This window comes from Suricata suricatta, chromosome 8 (genome assembly GCF_006229205.1).
Source record: "Suricata suricatta isolate VVHF042 chromosome 8, meerkat_22Aug2017_6uvM2_HiC, whole genome shotgun sequence".
Lineage (NCBI taxonomy): Eukaryota > Metazoa > Chordata > Mammalia > Carnivora > Herpestidae > Suricata > Suricata suricatta.
The window spans coordinates 89,578,054-89,594,786 of NC_043707.1; the positions used below are offsets into that span (position 1 = coordinate 89,578,054).

Consider the following 16,733-nt stretch of genomic DNA (forward strand, 5'->3'; position numbering starts at 1 on the left):
CATAGCCTGCTTGGGATTCTCTCTTCTTCTCTCTCTGCCCCTCCCCCACTCATTCTGTCTCTCTCTCTCTCTCTTAAAATAAATAAACTTTAAAAAATCAATGTAATTCATACTAACAAATTAAAATAGTACAAACATATGACACCACAATACAAAAAACTTTTGATAAAATCCATGATAAAAATTTAGCATACTAAGAATAGAAGATAACTTTTTTAAATTTAAAGTTAAAATTTAAAAATGCCCAGGTGGGGTGCCAGGGTGGCTCAGTCGGTTAAGCATCTGACTTTGGCTCAGGTCATGATCTCAAGGTTTATGAGTCAAGCCCTTCATTGGGCTCTGTGCTGACAGCTCAGAGCCGGAGCCTACTTCAGATTCTGTGTCTGCCTCTCTCTATGTCCGCCCTCACCCCTCTCAAAAATAAATAAATTTTTTTTAAAGTTCCTAGGTAAATACTACATATCAAATATTATACTTAATGTTCAAATATTGATAGCTTTTCCTCTGAGATGAGGAACAAAATAAGGATACTCACCATCACCATCTCTATTCAATATAGTGAGAGAGATCCTAGCTAGTGCAATAATGCAAGTGATGAAAAGTCTAAGGGTTGGAAAGGAAGAAATAAAACTGTCATTATTCACAGAAATACAACTGCCTATAAAAATCTAAAAACTATTAAAATTAAAAGTGAATTAGGAAAGGCCACTGAAATAAGGCCAACAAATAAAAATCAGCTATATTTCTATATCCTAATGACAAGCAATAGAGAATGAAATTTTAAAATGCCAGTTACAGTAGCATAATTAAAAAGCATTTACCAGTGACAGCATTTCTTAGAAGACTTATGACATCTATAGCCCAGTATTTTTGCCATAAAAAGGGAAGTTTATGCTCAGCTCAATCCCCTGGTGGTAGATTGTTCTAATTTTTTAAAGGAACCAGAAATATAGAATTGAATATATAAGCTTCAAAATTTGTAATATTGGCTCAAATCCTTTATAATCATTAAGGAGATCAAAATAAAGTCACTTTATATACTCTAACACATATAAATATAAAATAGTTTGTATTTCCCTGTATAGCATCTAAAACGAAACTGAAATTAAACAAAATTAAACAAAAACATATATAACACACCAACTATAATGTAAGAGAAGTAAAAGAAACATTATTTATAATGAAGCAGGGGCACCTGGGTGACTCAGTCGGTTAAGCACCCAGCTCTTGGTTTCAGCTCCAATGATGTGAGCCCCATATCAGGTTCCGTGCTGACAGTGTGGAGCCTACTGGGGATTCTCTCTCCCTCTCTCTCTCTCTCTCTCTCTCTCTCTCTCTCTCTCTCTTCCCCCTTGCTCTGTGCCTCTCCCCCACTTATGCACTCTCTCGCCCTTTCTATCTCAAAAATAAATAAACTCAAAAAAAGAAACAAATGGATTTCACTATGCAAACGATCAAGCAGTACTCTATGAGACTATATAATAAAGTAGCCACATACATGAACTTCTACTTATATTGAATGAGACAGGGACATTCTATTGGTTTCTCAAATACAAGCAGCATTGTTTCGGGTAAGTGGGTTTTTGGAACGAAATTAAATATAATCTCTCCTCAATTTACACAGCATTGGTAATCCTGGAAATTTCAGTGTATATATATTTCAGAGTAAAACCAATGTATGTTCTAGGCTTAGAAAAGTATAGAGGAAAAAAAAAAGTATAGAGGGTTTTCTCTTACCTCTTCAGCAAAACATTTGAAAGTTGCACAGGACAGGAGATAACTGGTCACTGAATGGAACAGTCTGGCACACTGCAGGACATCTACCACATTTCTGGTTTCTTCCCAATGAATGCTTCTAGAGCCTCTTACTTATTTCCATGTGTCCCCCAGAAAGCAGTATTGTCCCCATTTGAAAACCAGTGGTATAGACCCGCCTCAAAACCCAGTTTCATCACATGCTAACCCTGAAAACTAAGAAATCAGTCAGCCACTTTCAGACCATCCCAGCCAACATACCGTTTCTCCAAACTACCTAGTCACAAGCAGCAAGGACAAAAATCCCTGAAAGAAGTGGAGTTTCCTCTAAAAGTATCAACAGAGTCATAGTGGTTATGAAAAGTCACAGTTTTTGATCTCCTTCCCCTTTCTGTATTTGGATTATAGACTGAGGGGCTGTACACCACAGTCTTTTTAACACTTAGCACCCAGAAGTCTGAATCTGGCCATATTCAAACAATCAGATTTTATAATAACTTTCATTGAAAAATCAGGTTCTTTCAAAAACTGCCAGCATAGACAATGCTCCAACCTGGTTTTACCACATTAAAATGTTATACATACCTTCATTTGCTCACAAAATGTCATGCTTGTTATTCTCAGGTAAAATATAGAAAATAACCAAGTGTAAAAGAGAACTTTTTGCCCTAAACTCTTGGAGAAGAAAAAAATTTTTCCAACCAAATTTTCAAACTCTCCATTCCTCTTCTTTCATATCACTGCTCTTAAAATCTTGTTGCATAAAATACTCAGAGAACGCACTAAAAATAAAAGAGAAGTTTCAAGCTGAGTTGGAAGGCCTATTTTCCAAATAAACACAATCCAGAAAATTAGTCAAAAGCCTTCATTTTTTATGGCTGTCATTTGCCTTTTTGTAATAAGTAAATTAAGTCTAACAATAGATGATGTTGAAAATTTCATTAGTAACTATGAAATTTCACCATGTGACTTAGTCTCAAGCCCTTGACTATCATGTGAATGATTTGGAGGTAAAATAGCCTGGGTTTGAATTCTAACTCTGCTACTTACTAGGCGTCCCTACACAAAATTCTTAATCCATTTCTTTACATGTACAATACCCCCTACCTTACAGTGTTGTGACAATAGTTAAAGCACCTCACAGAGAGCTTTTCACAAACTAGTTGTTCATTAAATAGCAGCTATGGTTATTATTATAATTAACTGTCATGTTTGCCAATATCTATTTATTAACACATTCAACTATTTTCTTCTTAGGTGCCTCATACATAATATTTTCTCCCGGCTTACAAAGCATTTTGAGATACGCAGGGTAAATGTTATACAATTCCTTTTAGATTTAAAAGCCTCACTTAACTGTCTAAAGACAAGATGTACCAAAAGAAGGAAAAAGAAAGGCATTTGTTAATTCCTGAGTTCACATTTACCAAACATTAGTCATGTGATGATAGCTTATAAAAATTCAGTTTTTGCTTACCAATATCCAGATAATTTATTTGCTCCTGTCAGTCTCTTCAGATTTTATCTGATTCTTTGTTTTCAGACTTCCGAAACAATTCACAACACTTTAACAGTTTTTCTATGGTATTTTCAGAATAAAGACTAATTTTTAGATATCTGTGATTCATATTCAGGTCACCAACTGGTACTCTGGAACCTACAAATAGCTCTCATGGTCTGGTTACCATGGTCACACCTTTTCCTCCTCACGACCCAGCACACACGCCACACACACACACACACGGGCACCCCACCTCACACTATATTCAGCTGGTCTCTGTCAACACATACCTATCTCCCAGCACGGGAAAGAGTCTATGATCACTAATAAATTGGCTTGGAAGGGTCTTGGGAGACCTTAGAAAAACAATCATTCCGAATCTGTTAGGGATCTTAGACCCTTTTGGAAATCTGAGAAAAACTATTGACGTTCTCCTCAAACATAAACAAAATGGACATGCATATAAAACTGCATTTCACAGACTCCTAGAAAACCACATTAATAAGCTGTGCTGTATTTCAGGGTTTCACAAACTCTCGGCTGGGATTCATAGTAAGAAACAGACCTGACATCAAGACAGCCCATACCTACACACACAAACAAGCATAGATACCTAAAACAGAAGTTCCAGAAAACAATGTTTACCCTCACCAGCTCCAGTGGCATCTGATGTTTTCCATCCTGGGTCATCTTTCTAAAATGCTGCTTGAGACTCACTGCATGCTTTTCTTACCACCCACAATCTGAAGGGCAGTGATCCAGCCTAATATTTCTTCATTTTAGAAATAAGGAAACTCAGATCCAAAGAAACAAAGGGCCTTATCCTTAGTCACTAATAAGTTAGATGGTACAAGCCAGAACCTAACTATCCTGAAAGCTCTTTCCAAAGCAAAGTGAAACAAAAATTCTAAACACCAACTCCCATCTAAAAGTATCAAGGGATCTGAACCTTAAAACGCGCTGACACACTGAAACCGAGTGTGGACATTCCAAACAATGGTGAATATTAGCCTCATCCTAAGCCTCCAATTGAGGCAGTCCTAACATTTTTTAGAACATGAGCGTGGCCTAGCATGACATGGCATATAAGCAAATTTCTTTTTCTTTCTAAAAACCCTTTCTCTGGCCGCTGAAATCAACACAGAGGAAGCCAACACTCTCAAGTTCATTTTAATTACTTTAATTAGGTAGGCACAGGTTTTATGCATTCACCAGAGGCTGGCTTAGAAACCCCAGCAGAGAGGCCCTCTTTCCCCTGACCAGGCCCGTGCTTACATAGCTCCTTTCCCTCACCGAAGGCTGCTTAATTAAAATTTAAACATCAAAACCACACAGATCGATACCTGGATGTGAATGACCCAGAGCCTATTAGGTGTTAATACTACCAACACCAGCTACCCCTGCTTCTTTTAAAGCCTCACTACAGAAAGTAGCATTGCTTGGGAGCCTTCATCACAAACAGTTTAGTAGATTAAAATGCCAGTCTCCTCGCTGGCATGAGGCTGTTTATGACTTGGGGCGGGGCGGGGGGGGGTTGTTTCATTTTTAATGTGGAATAAACATCACTGACCATCACACGTTGAGAATCTTATAACAAGCCAAAGAGTGGCTGGGAACTGGTCTGGGGAAGCCCAAGCCGGGCGGCCCTGCGTACAGGAAGGAAAAGGCTTGGGGCATGTGTCGTCTCCGCGGTCACCCAAACAACTTGGCGTGGGAGAGACTCAGTAGGCGCAAGTAACCTCCCAGGGGCGCTGCATGCCAGCCTCCACCTGCGCACCCCAGCCCGGGTGCCCAAGGGCAAAATGCTGGGGCCTCCTTAACGCAGAGCCCACAGGGAAGGCAGGGTAAGAGGCCAAGGCTGCGCAGCGGCGCCGTGCGAGCGAGCACACCGGGAGCCCGCGGGGGCAACGGCAGGCCGGCAAACCCTCAAATCAGCGCTCGGGAAGCCGGGGCTGGGGACGCGGGCGCGGATATGGCGTCCTCTGCTGCGGCGGCTTCCCAGGAGCTTTCCTGGAGGGGACGGGAGGGGGGCGCGCCTTTCCGGTCGCCTGGCCTCTCTGCGCGTTCCACCCGGGCCCGGACTGGCAGCGGGAGCAACGCAGCAGGAAGGAAGGGCTCCCTCCGGTAACAGGATCGGGGAACACGTGTAGCCCCCGGAGACCTTGGGGTCTATCGCTCCTCCCCCAACTGCGGCAGAAAATTTAAGAAGCCTCGGAATTTAAAACATCAGAATCCTCCAAAATCCCTGTTGTTGAACTAAAAATTTGGTTGGCTCATTTTAGTGAGCCCTGCCCTTCCCTGAGTTTTCATTTAAATCCTTTTCTCTCTCCCTCCACAACTCAGACCGAATTAGAGAGTAGGGGTGGGTGGTAGGGGGTAATGCACCAGGGACGTCTCGGGGCTGGAGGCTGGAGGGGTGGGGGTATTTTGCATCCGAATATCTCTGCAAGATAAACAGTTCTGAAGGTCAATGGTGGCTCTCACCATTGGGTCCTCCCCAAAGGACTGACGTTAAGGAATTCTCTCAACGTTTTTCTTGTGAACCCAAACTGTAGAAGTCCGAAATATTTCAAATATTCCAATTACAATAATGCATCGAAAACCTACATATTAATTAACTATTGTGAACTCTCCCAAAACAAGATTACCAAAATCCTGGGAGCTATTATAAGCAAATCTGTGAAATGGAAATATGTGTAACTCAGCCAGGATTAAATGAAGAATGCAAAAATATTGTTCTATTTGGTAGCACAAATATGGAAAATTGAATGACACAATATTTGGAAACTAAAAGCCAGTCATTAAAAAAAGTCATGTTTATTATATAACTAGAATTTTAAAATAACATACACACAGTAATTTATAGTCAACCATTAATAAAAACTAAATATATCTATGGAATGACATTTCATCCCTAGCATCTTTTAGCCTCCCCTCTGCAGTTGGCCCCTTACCTTTATTTTCAGAATCTTTCATTCTCTCTTTCCTCCCTCTGCTGCAAAGGAGCAGGAAAGTCGGGCTGATTCTGCAAACCTGACTTTTGATTTGTCATTCACAGAAAGTCAGCGATCTCAGGGGCGAAGTCCCTCAACGGAAGAGCACACGAGCTCTGATAATTGCATGCAAGTCAGTGTGCGGGGTGATAATTTTGCTTATGCTGGAGCTGAAAGGATGGGGATGAAGGCCGACGTAAACACAAATTCCAAAACACGGCGTGGAACTGGATCTGGAGTCTAGGCTTGCCTTTCCTTTTCTAAGGTTAGAGAATCAACTGCTTAGTGCCTCCTGGGCTCTGTAGAGATTTGGTTCCGGTTGAAAGGTGAATATCTGTGCCCTGTGCCAAGCTTATTCTCAAATGCAGACTTAATTTTGGAGGGAATTAAGAGACCTGTGCTTTCTCTTTCATATTTGTTCATTTAACAAATATTTCTTTTACTTCCCTGTGGACCAAGTAGTGAACTAGATCGTGAGGACACAACAGTGAAGTGGACCAGTCTCAGTCCTCAAGCTGCCCACAGGCTGTGATAATGCAGAGGCTTACCGTGCAGTAAGCTGCATGGACACGGATTATTGAACCCAATTTATCCAGGTGTTAGCTGAGCCAGAAATGGGGATGAGGAAGCCAGACCATAAAAGCCCTCTCTTAGAGAGCAAGGAAGATTTGAGCAAACCTTTCAATCATCCAGTTCAAGCTTACTTCCAATCATTACCCAGCTAGAATGCATTCCTTCATTTCCTCATTCAAGTAATGTTTCTTTGTGCCAGGCAGAATTACATCTGTTAGGGATTCAAGAGCACAGAAGGACAGAAAACAGACCACATCCTGCTTGTGGCTATTACGTTTTGGTGGGAGTATTCAAACAGACAATAAACAAGCAAATATAAACATATAATAAATAAAAATAAATGCCAGGAGGAAAAATGAAGCATGGTAATGAAGGAACAGACATGCCATTTTAGACAGGGTGGCTGGAGGAGGTGGTACTTAATTTTATGAATCATGAGTCAGTGTCATTATAGTCCCTTCCAAACATCTTCACTCAGACATTGTCTCTTTTTTTCTTTAATGTTTATTTCTTTTTGAGAGCGAGTGAGCAGGGGAGGGGCAGAGAGAGGGGGGGAGACAAAGAATCCGAAGCTGGCTCCAGGGTCTTAGCTGTCAGTACAGAGCCCAACTTGGGACCATGAGATCATGACCTGAACCGAAGTCAGACGCTTAACCGACTGAGCCACCCAGGCACACACCCATCCAGATGTTATCTTTTCAGTTCTGACTCCTCACAACCTCCTCGGCCCTAGGTGTTCTGTAGGTGATAGGCGGCGGTCATTCCCCATTATAGTTCAGTCAACTGATCTCCAAAAAGATGTAAGTGGCCCAATTCAGAACCTCACTAACTTGAGAGTAGAGCAATAACAAGAAATACACCTACCTGTTGCTCTCATCCCCAGAAATTGCTGGGTGAAACACAATACTGACATGGAAAATTTGCTGGAGTAGGAGTTGAGATGAGAGGGTTGAAGACTTGTCTCTACCACTATTAACTGAGTGGTGTAGGGTTGGTAAGAACCTGTCGGGCACCAGTTTCCTCATCTGTAAAGTAGGGCTAATCATATCTGCCCGGTGTGTGTGTCAGAAGATCAAAAGGAAGAAGAGATGTGTTACTTGGTAAACTAAGCCCTATATAAATGTAAGGTATAATTAGCAACATACTTGGGCATATTTAAGAGAACTAATTGCTGGTGTTCACCTGGTCATTATTGCAGCCCAAGAGTCAAACATAGCTGCAGAGTGAAAACTTGTCGTGGCCACTAGGGGTCCTGGAATTGATTTCGCTAGAAATCAATCTTTACCACAAGGTAAAGACTCCTTGGAAGCTTGCGGAAATTTTTAGTATTTGGTTTTTTGTTCCCATAATACCTTTATGCATAGTATCTTTATGCTCCTCTTTGACAACCTAAGACCGGAGAGGGAAATCTGCCTTCACTGGAACTCCCAGCTGGCCACCAAATGAGCCATGTTGGTGCACTGACCACGTCAAAGAAACGGGCATCGCCATTGCCAAGGACCAAGTCCAGGACAGCCAAAATGTGCCCAGTTAGGAGCACCTTTAGGGCCAGAGAAGAGAGGTGAGAAGTAGGGGGCAAGAAGCCACCATTTGTGCAACCTGTCATTCAGTAAATAGTCATTGTGCCAGGCACTGCGCTGAACACTGGGAATGAATGACACAGCGCTGAGCCAAGCATTCGGTCCTCAAGGAGCTTGTGGCTTCAGGGCAAGAGGTTTCTACAAGGTATGCTGACTCAGTGATTAGGCGGAGGAATCCAAGTCCTGCCTGGCTTTAAATAGAAGGGCAGGGGCCATAAAGCAGGAGAGATGCTTCAAACCTGGACTCTGCCATTTACTGGCCACTAAAGTAAACACCTTCCTACACCTCTCTCTGTGTACATTTCCTGATCTGTAAGATGCAGATAATAATGGAGCCTACCTCCTAGGGTTGGGTGAGGTTCACATGAGTTAATACATGTAAAGTACATGGCACAAAGCCTGATACATAAAGTGAGGGCTCCATTAATGCAATTAGACTAATATTACTACCTTGTGACCTGAGTCAAATTTACTCCTCTGTGCCTGATGCAGAAAATAATTACTAGCTTGTAGGGCTACTGTGAGAGTTACATATCAGAAAGAATATAAAGGCCTTTGCTTCACTCCAGGGGGTGAGCTTTAATCAAGTAGGCTTCCCAAGAAAAAGGACGAAGACTGGGAGGAGTGAGGAAGTGAGAAAAGGGCTACCATTTATATTAAAAAGGAACCATTGGATTTTTCAAGAGTGTGGTCATTTCTAGGGTCCCTACATTTTACCCAACATTGTATTTTGAAAAGTTTCAGGGGCGCCTGGATGGCTCAGTCGGTTAAGCGTCCAACTTGGGCTCAAGTCATGATCTCATGGTTTGCTCATGTCTGGCTCTGTGCTGACAGCTAAGAGCCTGGAGCCTGCTTCAGATTGTTTGTCTCCCTCTCTCTCTGCCCCTCCCCCGCTTACACTCTATCTCTCTCTCAAAAGTAAAAATTTGTAAAAAAGAAAAGTTTCAAACATACAAAAAGTTGCAAGCATTGCTTGGTGAATATCTTAGGTACATTTTGCTCTATTCGCTTTATTGCATATCTGTTCATCTCTCTATCCATCTTTAATTGATTTAAAAGAAAATTAAGTCGAAAGAGATTCAAAGTCCTCTTCGAAGGCTCTTTTTGAGCCTTTATTTCCCCTCCTGCTACAATATTTCCAGAAGACTTAGACCTCTGATTCTGGGGCCATTCTAACCAGGGTCAGGAGAATTCTCGGAAGTCTTGTCTTGCCCCACAGTAAACCCCAGGCCCCACCTGGTTGAGACAAGAATGTGCTCGAGCCTTGGAGCTTTCCAAAATAAGGCAATGTCTCTGACAGACCCCACACTTTAAATAAGCTGGTGTCAGGGAGCACTGTACACAACCATTACTGGAAACCATCCCCCATCTCAATAACTAGATTTCGCGAAAGCTCAGACAGGCTCCACTGGCCACCAAGTCCTTTCACAGCTCTGCACAGGCCTTGTCTTGTTTGATGCCACTTCTGAGTCACCAGACCAGTGAGTCATGCCCAGTGAGGGAGGCCATCTTGAGAGCAAAACCAAACAGAATTTTCAAGAACAAAGAGTGAAACCCTGAATTGAAAAGGAATAAGGCTTTTTATTGTCCTTTTCAAACAAAAGTGAAAGAAAAATCTGTGGCTGTTAATATTGTGGGTTCAACTTCCTTGCTGTAGATTTTACTCTGAAGAAAAACGGAGCAAAAAAGAGCTTTTACATTCTCTTGGAAATTTGAGAGCAAAAGAGACTTGAGGCCTACGTTCCAAATTAGGCAGACCTAATGGCCTTTCGATGATTTGCCTCAACCCTCTTGGAGCTTAGTCATCCATCCCCAAACCTGCTGAGGTGTGATGGCGTGCACTACCCCATTCAATCTTCCTCCAACCAGCCAAGCCCCTGTGCGGTTTGCTCAGAGCATCCGAGTGGCCATAAAGAAGGCGAAATAGAGAAAGAAAAACTGCTGACTGGGGGAAGAGGAAGGCTTGTGATGGGGGTCACCACAGAGGAGGGCAGCCTGGCTACAAGAAAAGCTGGGCAGTCTCCATGAAGCCAAGCTACAAGGCCAAGAAGAGGAAACTGATACGTGAAGCGCCAACTCTGTACCAGGCACGCTTCTTGACATCATCTTCCGAGATTTATTGGAAACCTACTTGCCAAGCCTTGTGTTGAAAGCAAAGACTTTCACAGCATGCTGCCTGGGTTTGCATCCCAGTTTACTAGTTGCGTAACTTTGGAAATGTTACTTAACCTCTCTGTGCTTCAGTTTTCTCATTTGTAAAAGATGGTAAAACAAGGTTGTTGGCAAAATAAAACAAAATAAAAATATGCACAGTGAGCAGTGCCTATGCGGTAACGCTTGCCGTTCCATCTTTTTTAGATGAGGAAAAAAATGAGGCAGAAAGAAGTGACTTGCCAACGATATGTGACTAAAAAGTAGCACAGCTAGGATACTTTGTTCTCAAAACAACATTGTGAGGGAGGTGACACCATCTTCCTTATGTGGATGAGAGCTTGCAAGCCCACCACAGGCCCAGTAACTTGCTCATGCGTAAGTTACTCATGGCAAATGAGAGAGTTAACATTAGAACCCACATTTGCTGACTTTAAAGCCTTTGCAGATCCCAGTGGTCCAGCGGTTCTCAAACTTTAGCATATGTCAGAACTACTGCAACCCTTGTTAAAACGGATTGCTAGACCCTACCTCTGGTGTCTGATTTGGTAGCTCCGGGTGGGAGCCAACAACTTTCATTTTTAACAAGTTCCTGGAGATGTTAATGCTGCTACTCCAGAGACCACAGTTGGAGAACCACTGTTCAACAATCATGCACCTGTATGCAGACCAGATGGTAGGGGGAGAAATAGGGCCTAAAGATCACAGGTCAGTGAGTTTTCCCCACTCTTCCACAGTGTTGGTTACTTCACAGAGCCTAGCAAATATCCTTGTATTTACATAGGCCTTTCATAGTTATGATCTCATTTGACCTTTCCAATAACCCTAAGTAGCAATCATTACCTCCACTTGGTGTGATTTTCTTTAGGGGCATATGGCTAGAAAATGGCAGTGAGGGGTTAAACTGCAGATCCCCTGTCCTCTCGAAGTCACTTGTCCTGGAAAGCACACCTGCTGACAGAGACTGGCTATCGTTCCAATCTCTTTCCAGGGAAGACTGCCGCTCAGGCAAGGGCTCTTTGCTCCACCAACGCTTGCGGGGAGGTAATTTCTGGTGGGAGAAACTCAGACCCAGTTTTCTACCATTATTTCAAGGTCTACTTCTTACAAAATACTTCTACCAACTATCCACTTCCTTCTCTATAACCTAAAAGCTTTGATATTTGTCTAAAATGTACTTCTTTAGGAAGGTTGGAAGCATTTGGAGGGTTAATTTCCATTGGGTACAGCTTCTTCATATTCCCATTTGAAAGAACTTGCATGTTTAGGTATATTTTTGAAAGTTGTTTGGCAGCTCCTGGGTGGCTCAGTGGGTTAAGTGTCCGACTTCAGTTCCGGTCATGATCTTGTGGTTCGTGAGTTCCAGCCCCATATCGGGCTCTGTGCTGACAGCTCAGAGCCTAGAGCCTGCTTTGGATTCTAGATCCCCTTCTTTCTGTCCCTGCCCGCCTCTCAAAAAAACATTTAAAAAATTCTTAACTAAAAAAATGGGAAAAGAGATGAATAGGCCTTATTCACACATGGCCTATATTCATGTGAAAAGATCTTCACTTCATTATTTGTCAAGGAAATATAATATAAAGCAATGGTGCAGTACCAATTTCACATCCATGAAATTGGCAAGCATTAAAAAGTCTGACAGGATGTAAGGAATCAAGAATCATACACACTCCCGTTAGGAATGAGATTAACACAAATGTATGGAGATCAGTTATCTTGTCAAATTAAAACAGCACATACTTCTGACCCAGTAATTGTCCTTCTAGGTATTTATCCTACTTATAGTCACACATGATCACATGGTAAACGTCAGGTGCTTTCTCTTTGGATACATCTCCATATCCTAAAGGATCTTTTCATTACAAACCCATTTATTGAACATCTGCTATATTCAGGACAAGTGCTAGGCTGAAAAGATGCCAAGAGTCCCCAAAAGCTAAACTAGTTCTCACTTGCAGCCTCCTGGTGGAGTAAAAAAAGGATGGTGTGGAAAACCTCCTGGTTAGTACAGAAGGGACAGCTGCCTCTAAGGAGCTTCCGGCCATGTTTTACTCCCACAGGGTACTGAGCTTTCCAGCCTCCTGACTAACCATTGTTGGGATGGAATCGTATGGTAGACTATCTGAGCCAATATGAATAAAAATAATAACTACCACCTTGTGAGCTACTGTGTCCCAGGCACTTTATATACATTAACTCATTTGGGTTTTTTTTAGAAGTAGCAGAGTTTATTTTTTTTTAAATAGTTTATTGTCAAATTGGTTTCCATACAACACCCAGTGCTCTTCCCCACAAGTGCCCTCCTCTATCATCACCACGTCCATCCCTCCTCCCCCTTCCCCTTCAACCCTCAGTTCATTTTCAGTATTCAATAGTCTCTCAAGTTTTGCATCCCTCTTTCTCTCCCCAACTCTCTTTCCCTCTTTCCCTCCCCATGGTCCTCCATTAGGTTTCTCCTGGTCTCCTGTTAGACCTATGAGTGCAAAAACATGGTATCTGTCCTTCTCTGCCTGACTTATTTCGCTTAGCATGACACCCTCGAGGTCCATCCACTTTCCTACAAATGGCCATCTTTCATTCTTTCTCATTGCCATGTAATACTCCATTGTGTATATATACCACATCTTCTTGATACATTAACTCATTTAATCATCACAGTAACACTGTGACATACAAATTATTATCTCTCTTTTGTTTATATGTTTATATCATCTCCATTTTATTTATGCATGTGATATATAACTGATTTATTTTTTTTATTCTTTTTACATTTATTTATTTTTGAGAGACAGAGCATGAACAGGGGAGGGTCAGAGAGAGAGGGAGACACAGAATCTGAAGCAGACTCCAGGCTCTGAGCTAGCAGTCAGCACAGAGCCTGACGTGGGGCTCGAACCTACAAACCGTGAGATCATGACCTGAGCTGAAGTCAGACACTCAACCGACTGACCCACCTAGGCTCCCCTATAACTGAGTTTTAGAAAGATTTAGCACCTTGCCCAAGATCACACTACTTATTACAGTGCCACTAAAGGCAGATTCAAATCAGAGTCTGGCACCAAAGCACACAATTCTAGATACCCAAATTAGTGGCTATCAATTATGAAATGATGCCCCATCATTATGAGAAATTCAGGTCACCTTAAAAAAATCAAATAAAATTGGGAAATGAATTTCTTTCATTGCGAGATCTTTATTAATTTTACTTCTCTGCATTTTTGTGGAGGGAGATGTGGCAGAAGACATGTTGTATGGTCAGTCAGGCCTGAGCCTGCCACTCACCAGTCGTATGGCCTCCTACAAGTCACTGTCTCTTGGTTCACCTTCTTTTACCTATAAAATGGGGGAAATAAACACCATCTGCCCCTCCTGCTTCCAAGGTGCTGTCAAAATTGAAACAAGATCTTATAGTTGACCTATTCCATAAGCTGTAAAGTATCATATAGCATATTATAATGGTTGTAGGGAAGAAGGGGATCTAGAGAAATAATAGTGATCAACCAAGATCCTACCTAAGCAGAAAGTGGCATGGCATGGCAATGAGCCCCAGGAAGCCATGGGTGAGCTCTAGGACCGAAACAGAGAAGAAAGAAGAGGACAGTTGTGTACACAGTATAGACCGGGCTTTAAAAACCATAGAACTAGAGGGGTGCCTGGCTGGCTCAGTCAGCTGAGCACTCAACTTGGGCTCAGGTCATGATCTCACAGTTGGGTTAGTAAGCTCGGGCCCTGCAATGGGCTCTCTGCTGTCAGTGTGGAGCCCACTTGGGACCCTCTGTCCCTCTCTGTTTCTGCCCCTCCACCACTGGTGCTCTCTATTTCAGAAGAATAAACATTATTTAAAAATCTATAGAACTAGAAAACTTATTGTAATCCACTTTACTACAGTGGAAATGTCCATTTAGTCCTCTTTTGTAAACGTTCACACACCTGGAATTACACTCTGCATATAATTATCACTCGAGGAATACTTGTTGCAATGACCCTTCTCTTTGACTCCTCAGGCAAACTAAAGAAAAGGGGTGGTAGCCTTCAGACCTACTGCGTTTCAGCAACAGTTTGACAGCAGTGGGAAGGAATGTAATTGTGTATTGACTGAAAGGAATAACCAACCCATTCTTTGAAAGCCAGCAAGATGACAATACCAAGCCAGTATTGCTCTAATGACCAACAATAGAGAAGCTGGTTTTCTGATGCGATAAATAAATACTTAAAAAGATAATTCTTGCTCTTTGTCAAATTTAGTTTTTGAACGTTAACTGTGTGCCAGCACTTGACAATGACTAATACATTTAGCTCATCAATTCATTTAATCTTCCAAGCAATCCCGCAGGGTGGGGAGGGCGGGGGTGACCACCATATCTATGACAGGGCCCTGGTGCAATGTAGCTTCTGCCCTGGGTCAGGGCGGCCATTTTAGAAATCAAGGCATGTCAGTCTCTCAGAAAAAGAATCCTCAGATGATGGAAAGAGAAAGGACAAGACAGAAAACACATACACTCACACACACACACACACACACACACACATACACACACACACACACACACACACACACACACACACACACACACTAGCAAACAGGTGTCTAGAAGGTACCAAGCCCGGACTTTGCCTGGTAAGGGGCTGCAAAGATGCAGTAGATAAGAGTCTGCCCACGTGGGATCTAAAATACCACATGAACCCGGTCAGATGCCGTAGAGGTGACAACATACCAAAATAAAAGAGGTTACAGGTGGCAGAAGCCCCAGGAAGGTCGTCACAAGGAAAATGGCATTTGTGCATCCCCGATGGACAGGCGGGCTGAGAGACTAAGGCACGGCCGTTACAAATACGCACAAGGCAGTGAGCTAGCAGATCGTGTCATGTCCTAGCTTAGAACACTTCAGTAGCTCCCAGGCTCACTTTCGAAAGAAACACTAGTCACTCCTCTTCATGCCCTACCAGACCCTGATCCAGGTCCGGCCTCCCTCACCTTCCCCTTGCTAAGCTCAGGCACACTGGGAAGGTTTCCACTTGTTATTCTCTGGCAGGAATACTCTCCCAGGCTCCACGCTGGAGTAACTCGGGCTCAGCCTTCAGCTCTCCGCTTAAATCACGTTGCCTCAGAGAGGTCTCCCCTGTCCATCTGCCATGTAAGCCAGGGCACCTCTGCCTTTTTCCCTCTCCCAGCACACACAGCAATTTGTAATGGGGATATTTGGCTGTTTTATGTGTGTAATGTCTATTTCCCCTCTAGAAGTAGTGCCAGGAGCTGGGCCTTGCCTACCTTGTTCACTCCAGGCCCCGGCACACGGGCAAGAGAGCAACAAAAATTGTGGCAACAATGAATGGAGTGAATCAGTGATTAAATAAATATGAGTTAAGGCCCGCGTGGGGGAGAGGGTGGAATGCATTTGGGAAGTAGTTGATTATGAGTAGAGCTCAGGAGGTAACAGGGAATCACCGCAGACAGGTTGGAAAGGGGGTGGGTCCAGATGGAGAGGACCTTGAAGGTACCCTGGGGTCCAGATTCCCTCCCCCAAAGGCTACTGCATTGCAGGCACCGGGCCAGGTGTCGGAAGAGGCACAAACCTGAGTAAACTGTGCCCCCAAGGCACCCTGAATTCCTTCTGGCCAGGGTCAAACGTGCAGACGGGGGGTGCTTTTTCGGGAAAGAAACTGCAACCACCCGGCCCAACGACAGGTGCCTAAAGGGCCAAGAGGTGGAGGGAGAAAGGGGACAGTGGCAGCCCGGCCCCCGCACTTTGGGCGAGCAGCCCCGGGAGAGCTCCGGGGAGACTGGTCTTGTCACAGGGGCCGAGGGTCATCCAGGCCGCGCCGCCCCCGCCCTCAGGTCCCAGGGGCCGAGAGGGGGCCGCGAGCCGCCGCCCACGGCTGCGAGAGTCACCGCGGCCCCCCTGCAGTCGAGGCCGCGCCGGCGGCGCGCGGTAACAGGTCCCCCGGCAGGACCACACTCACCCTGCGCCGCCTTGGGAGCCGAGCGCGTCCTCCACAGCCGCCGCGTCGCCTTCCACGGCCGCAGCGAAGAAAACAGCCTCCGGCTCTTCTTGCCGCCCTTCTCAGTTGCTCCCATCTGTGCGCCCGCGCCCCTCCCCCGCCGCCGCCGCCGCCCGAGGGTGGCCTCGCGCTTCCCCGGCCGCCGCGCTTCTGCAGGTGCCGGGCAGTCGCCGGGGTGGA

General features: G+C 43.9%; 1 protein-coding gene across 5 annotated transcripts in view; it reads right to left on the reverse strand.

Annotated features, from left to right (window-relative positions):
* DNAJC6 (DnaJ heat shock protein family (Hsp40) member C6) overlaps positions 1–16,653 on the reverse strand; it is a 151,113-nt gene extending 134,460 nt beyond the window's left edge. The window contains exons 1-2 of one of the 5 annotated variants that reach the window (XM_029949322.1): positions 6,211–6,509; positions 536–603 (exon numbers count right to left, since the gene is read on the reverse strand). Coding sequence is in view for 2 of the 5 variants with exons in the window: in XM_029949320.1 (XP_029805180.1) it covers positions 16,515–16,629 (115 nt within the window). In the remaining 3 variants the exon portion in view is untranslated. Of the gene's footprint in view, positions 1–535; positions 604–2,340; positions 2,414–6,210; positions 6,510–16,514 lie in introns of those variants that run through there. The other 4 variants (XM_029949323.1, XM_029949320.1, XM_029949319.1 and 1 more) reach the window with 4 other exon arrangements.
* Between the last annotated feature and the right edge of the window lie 80 nt (positions 16,654–16,733).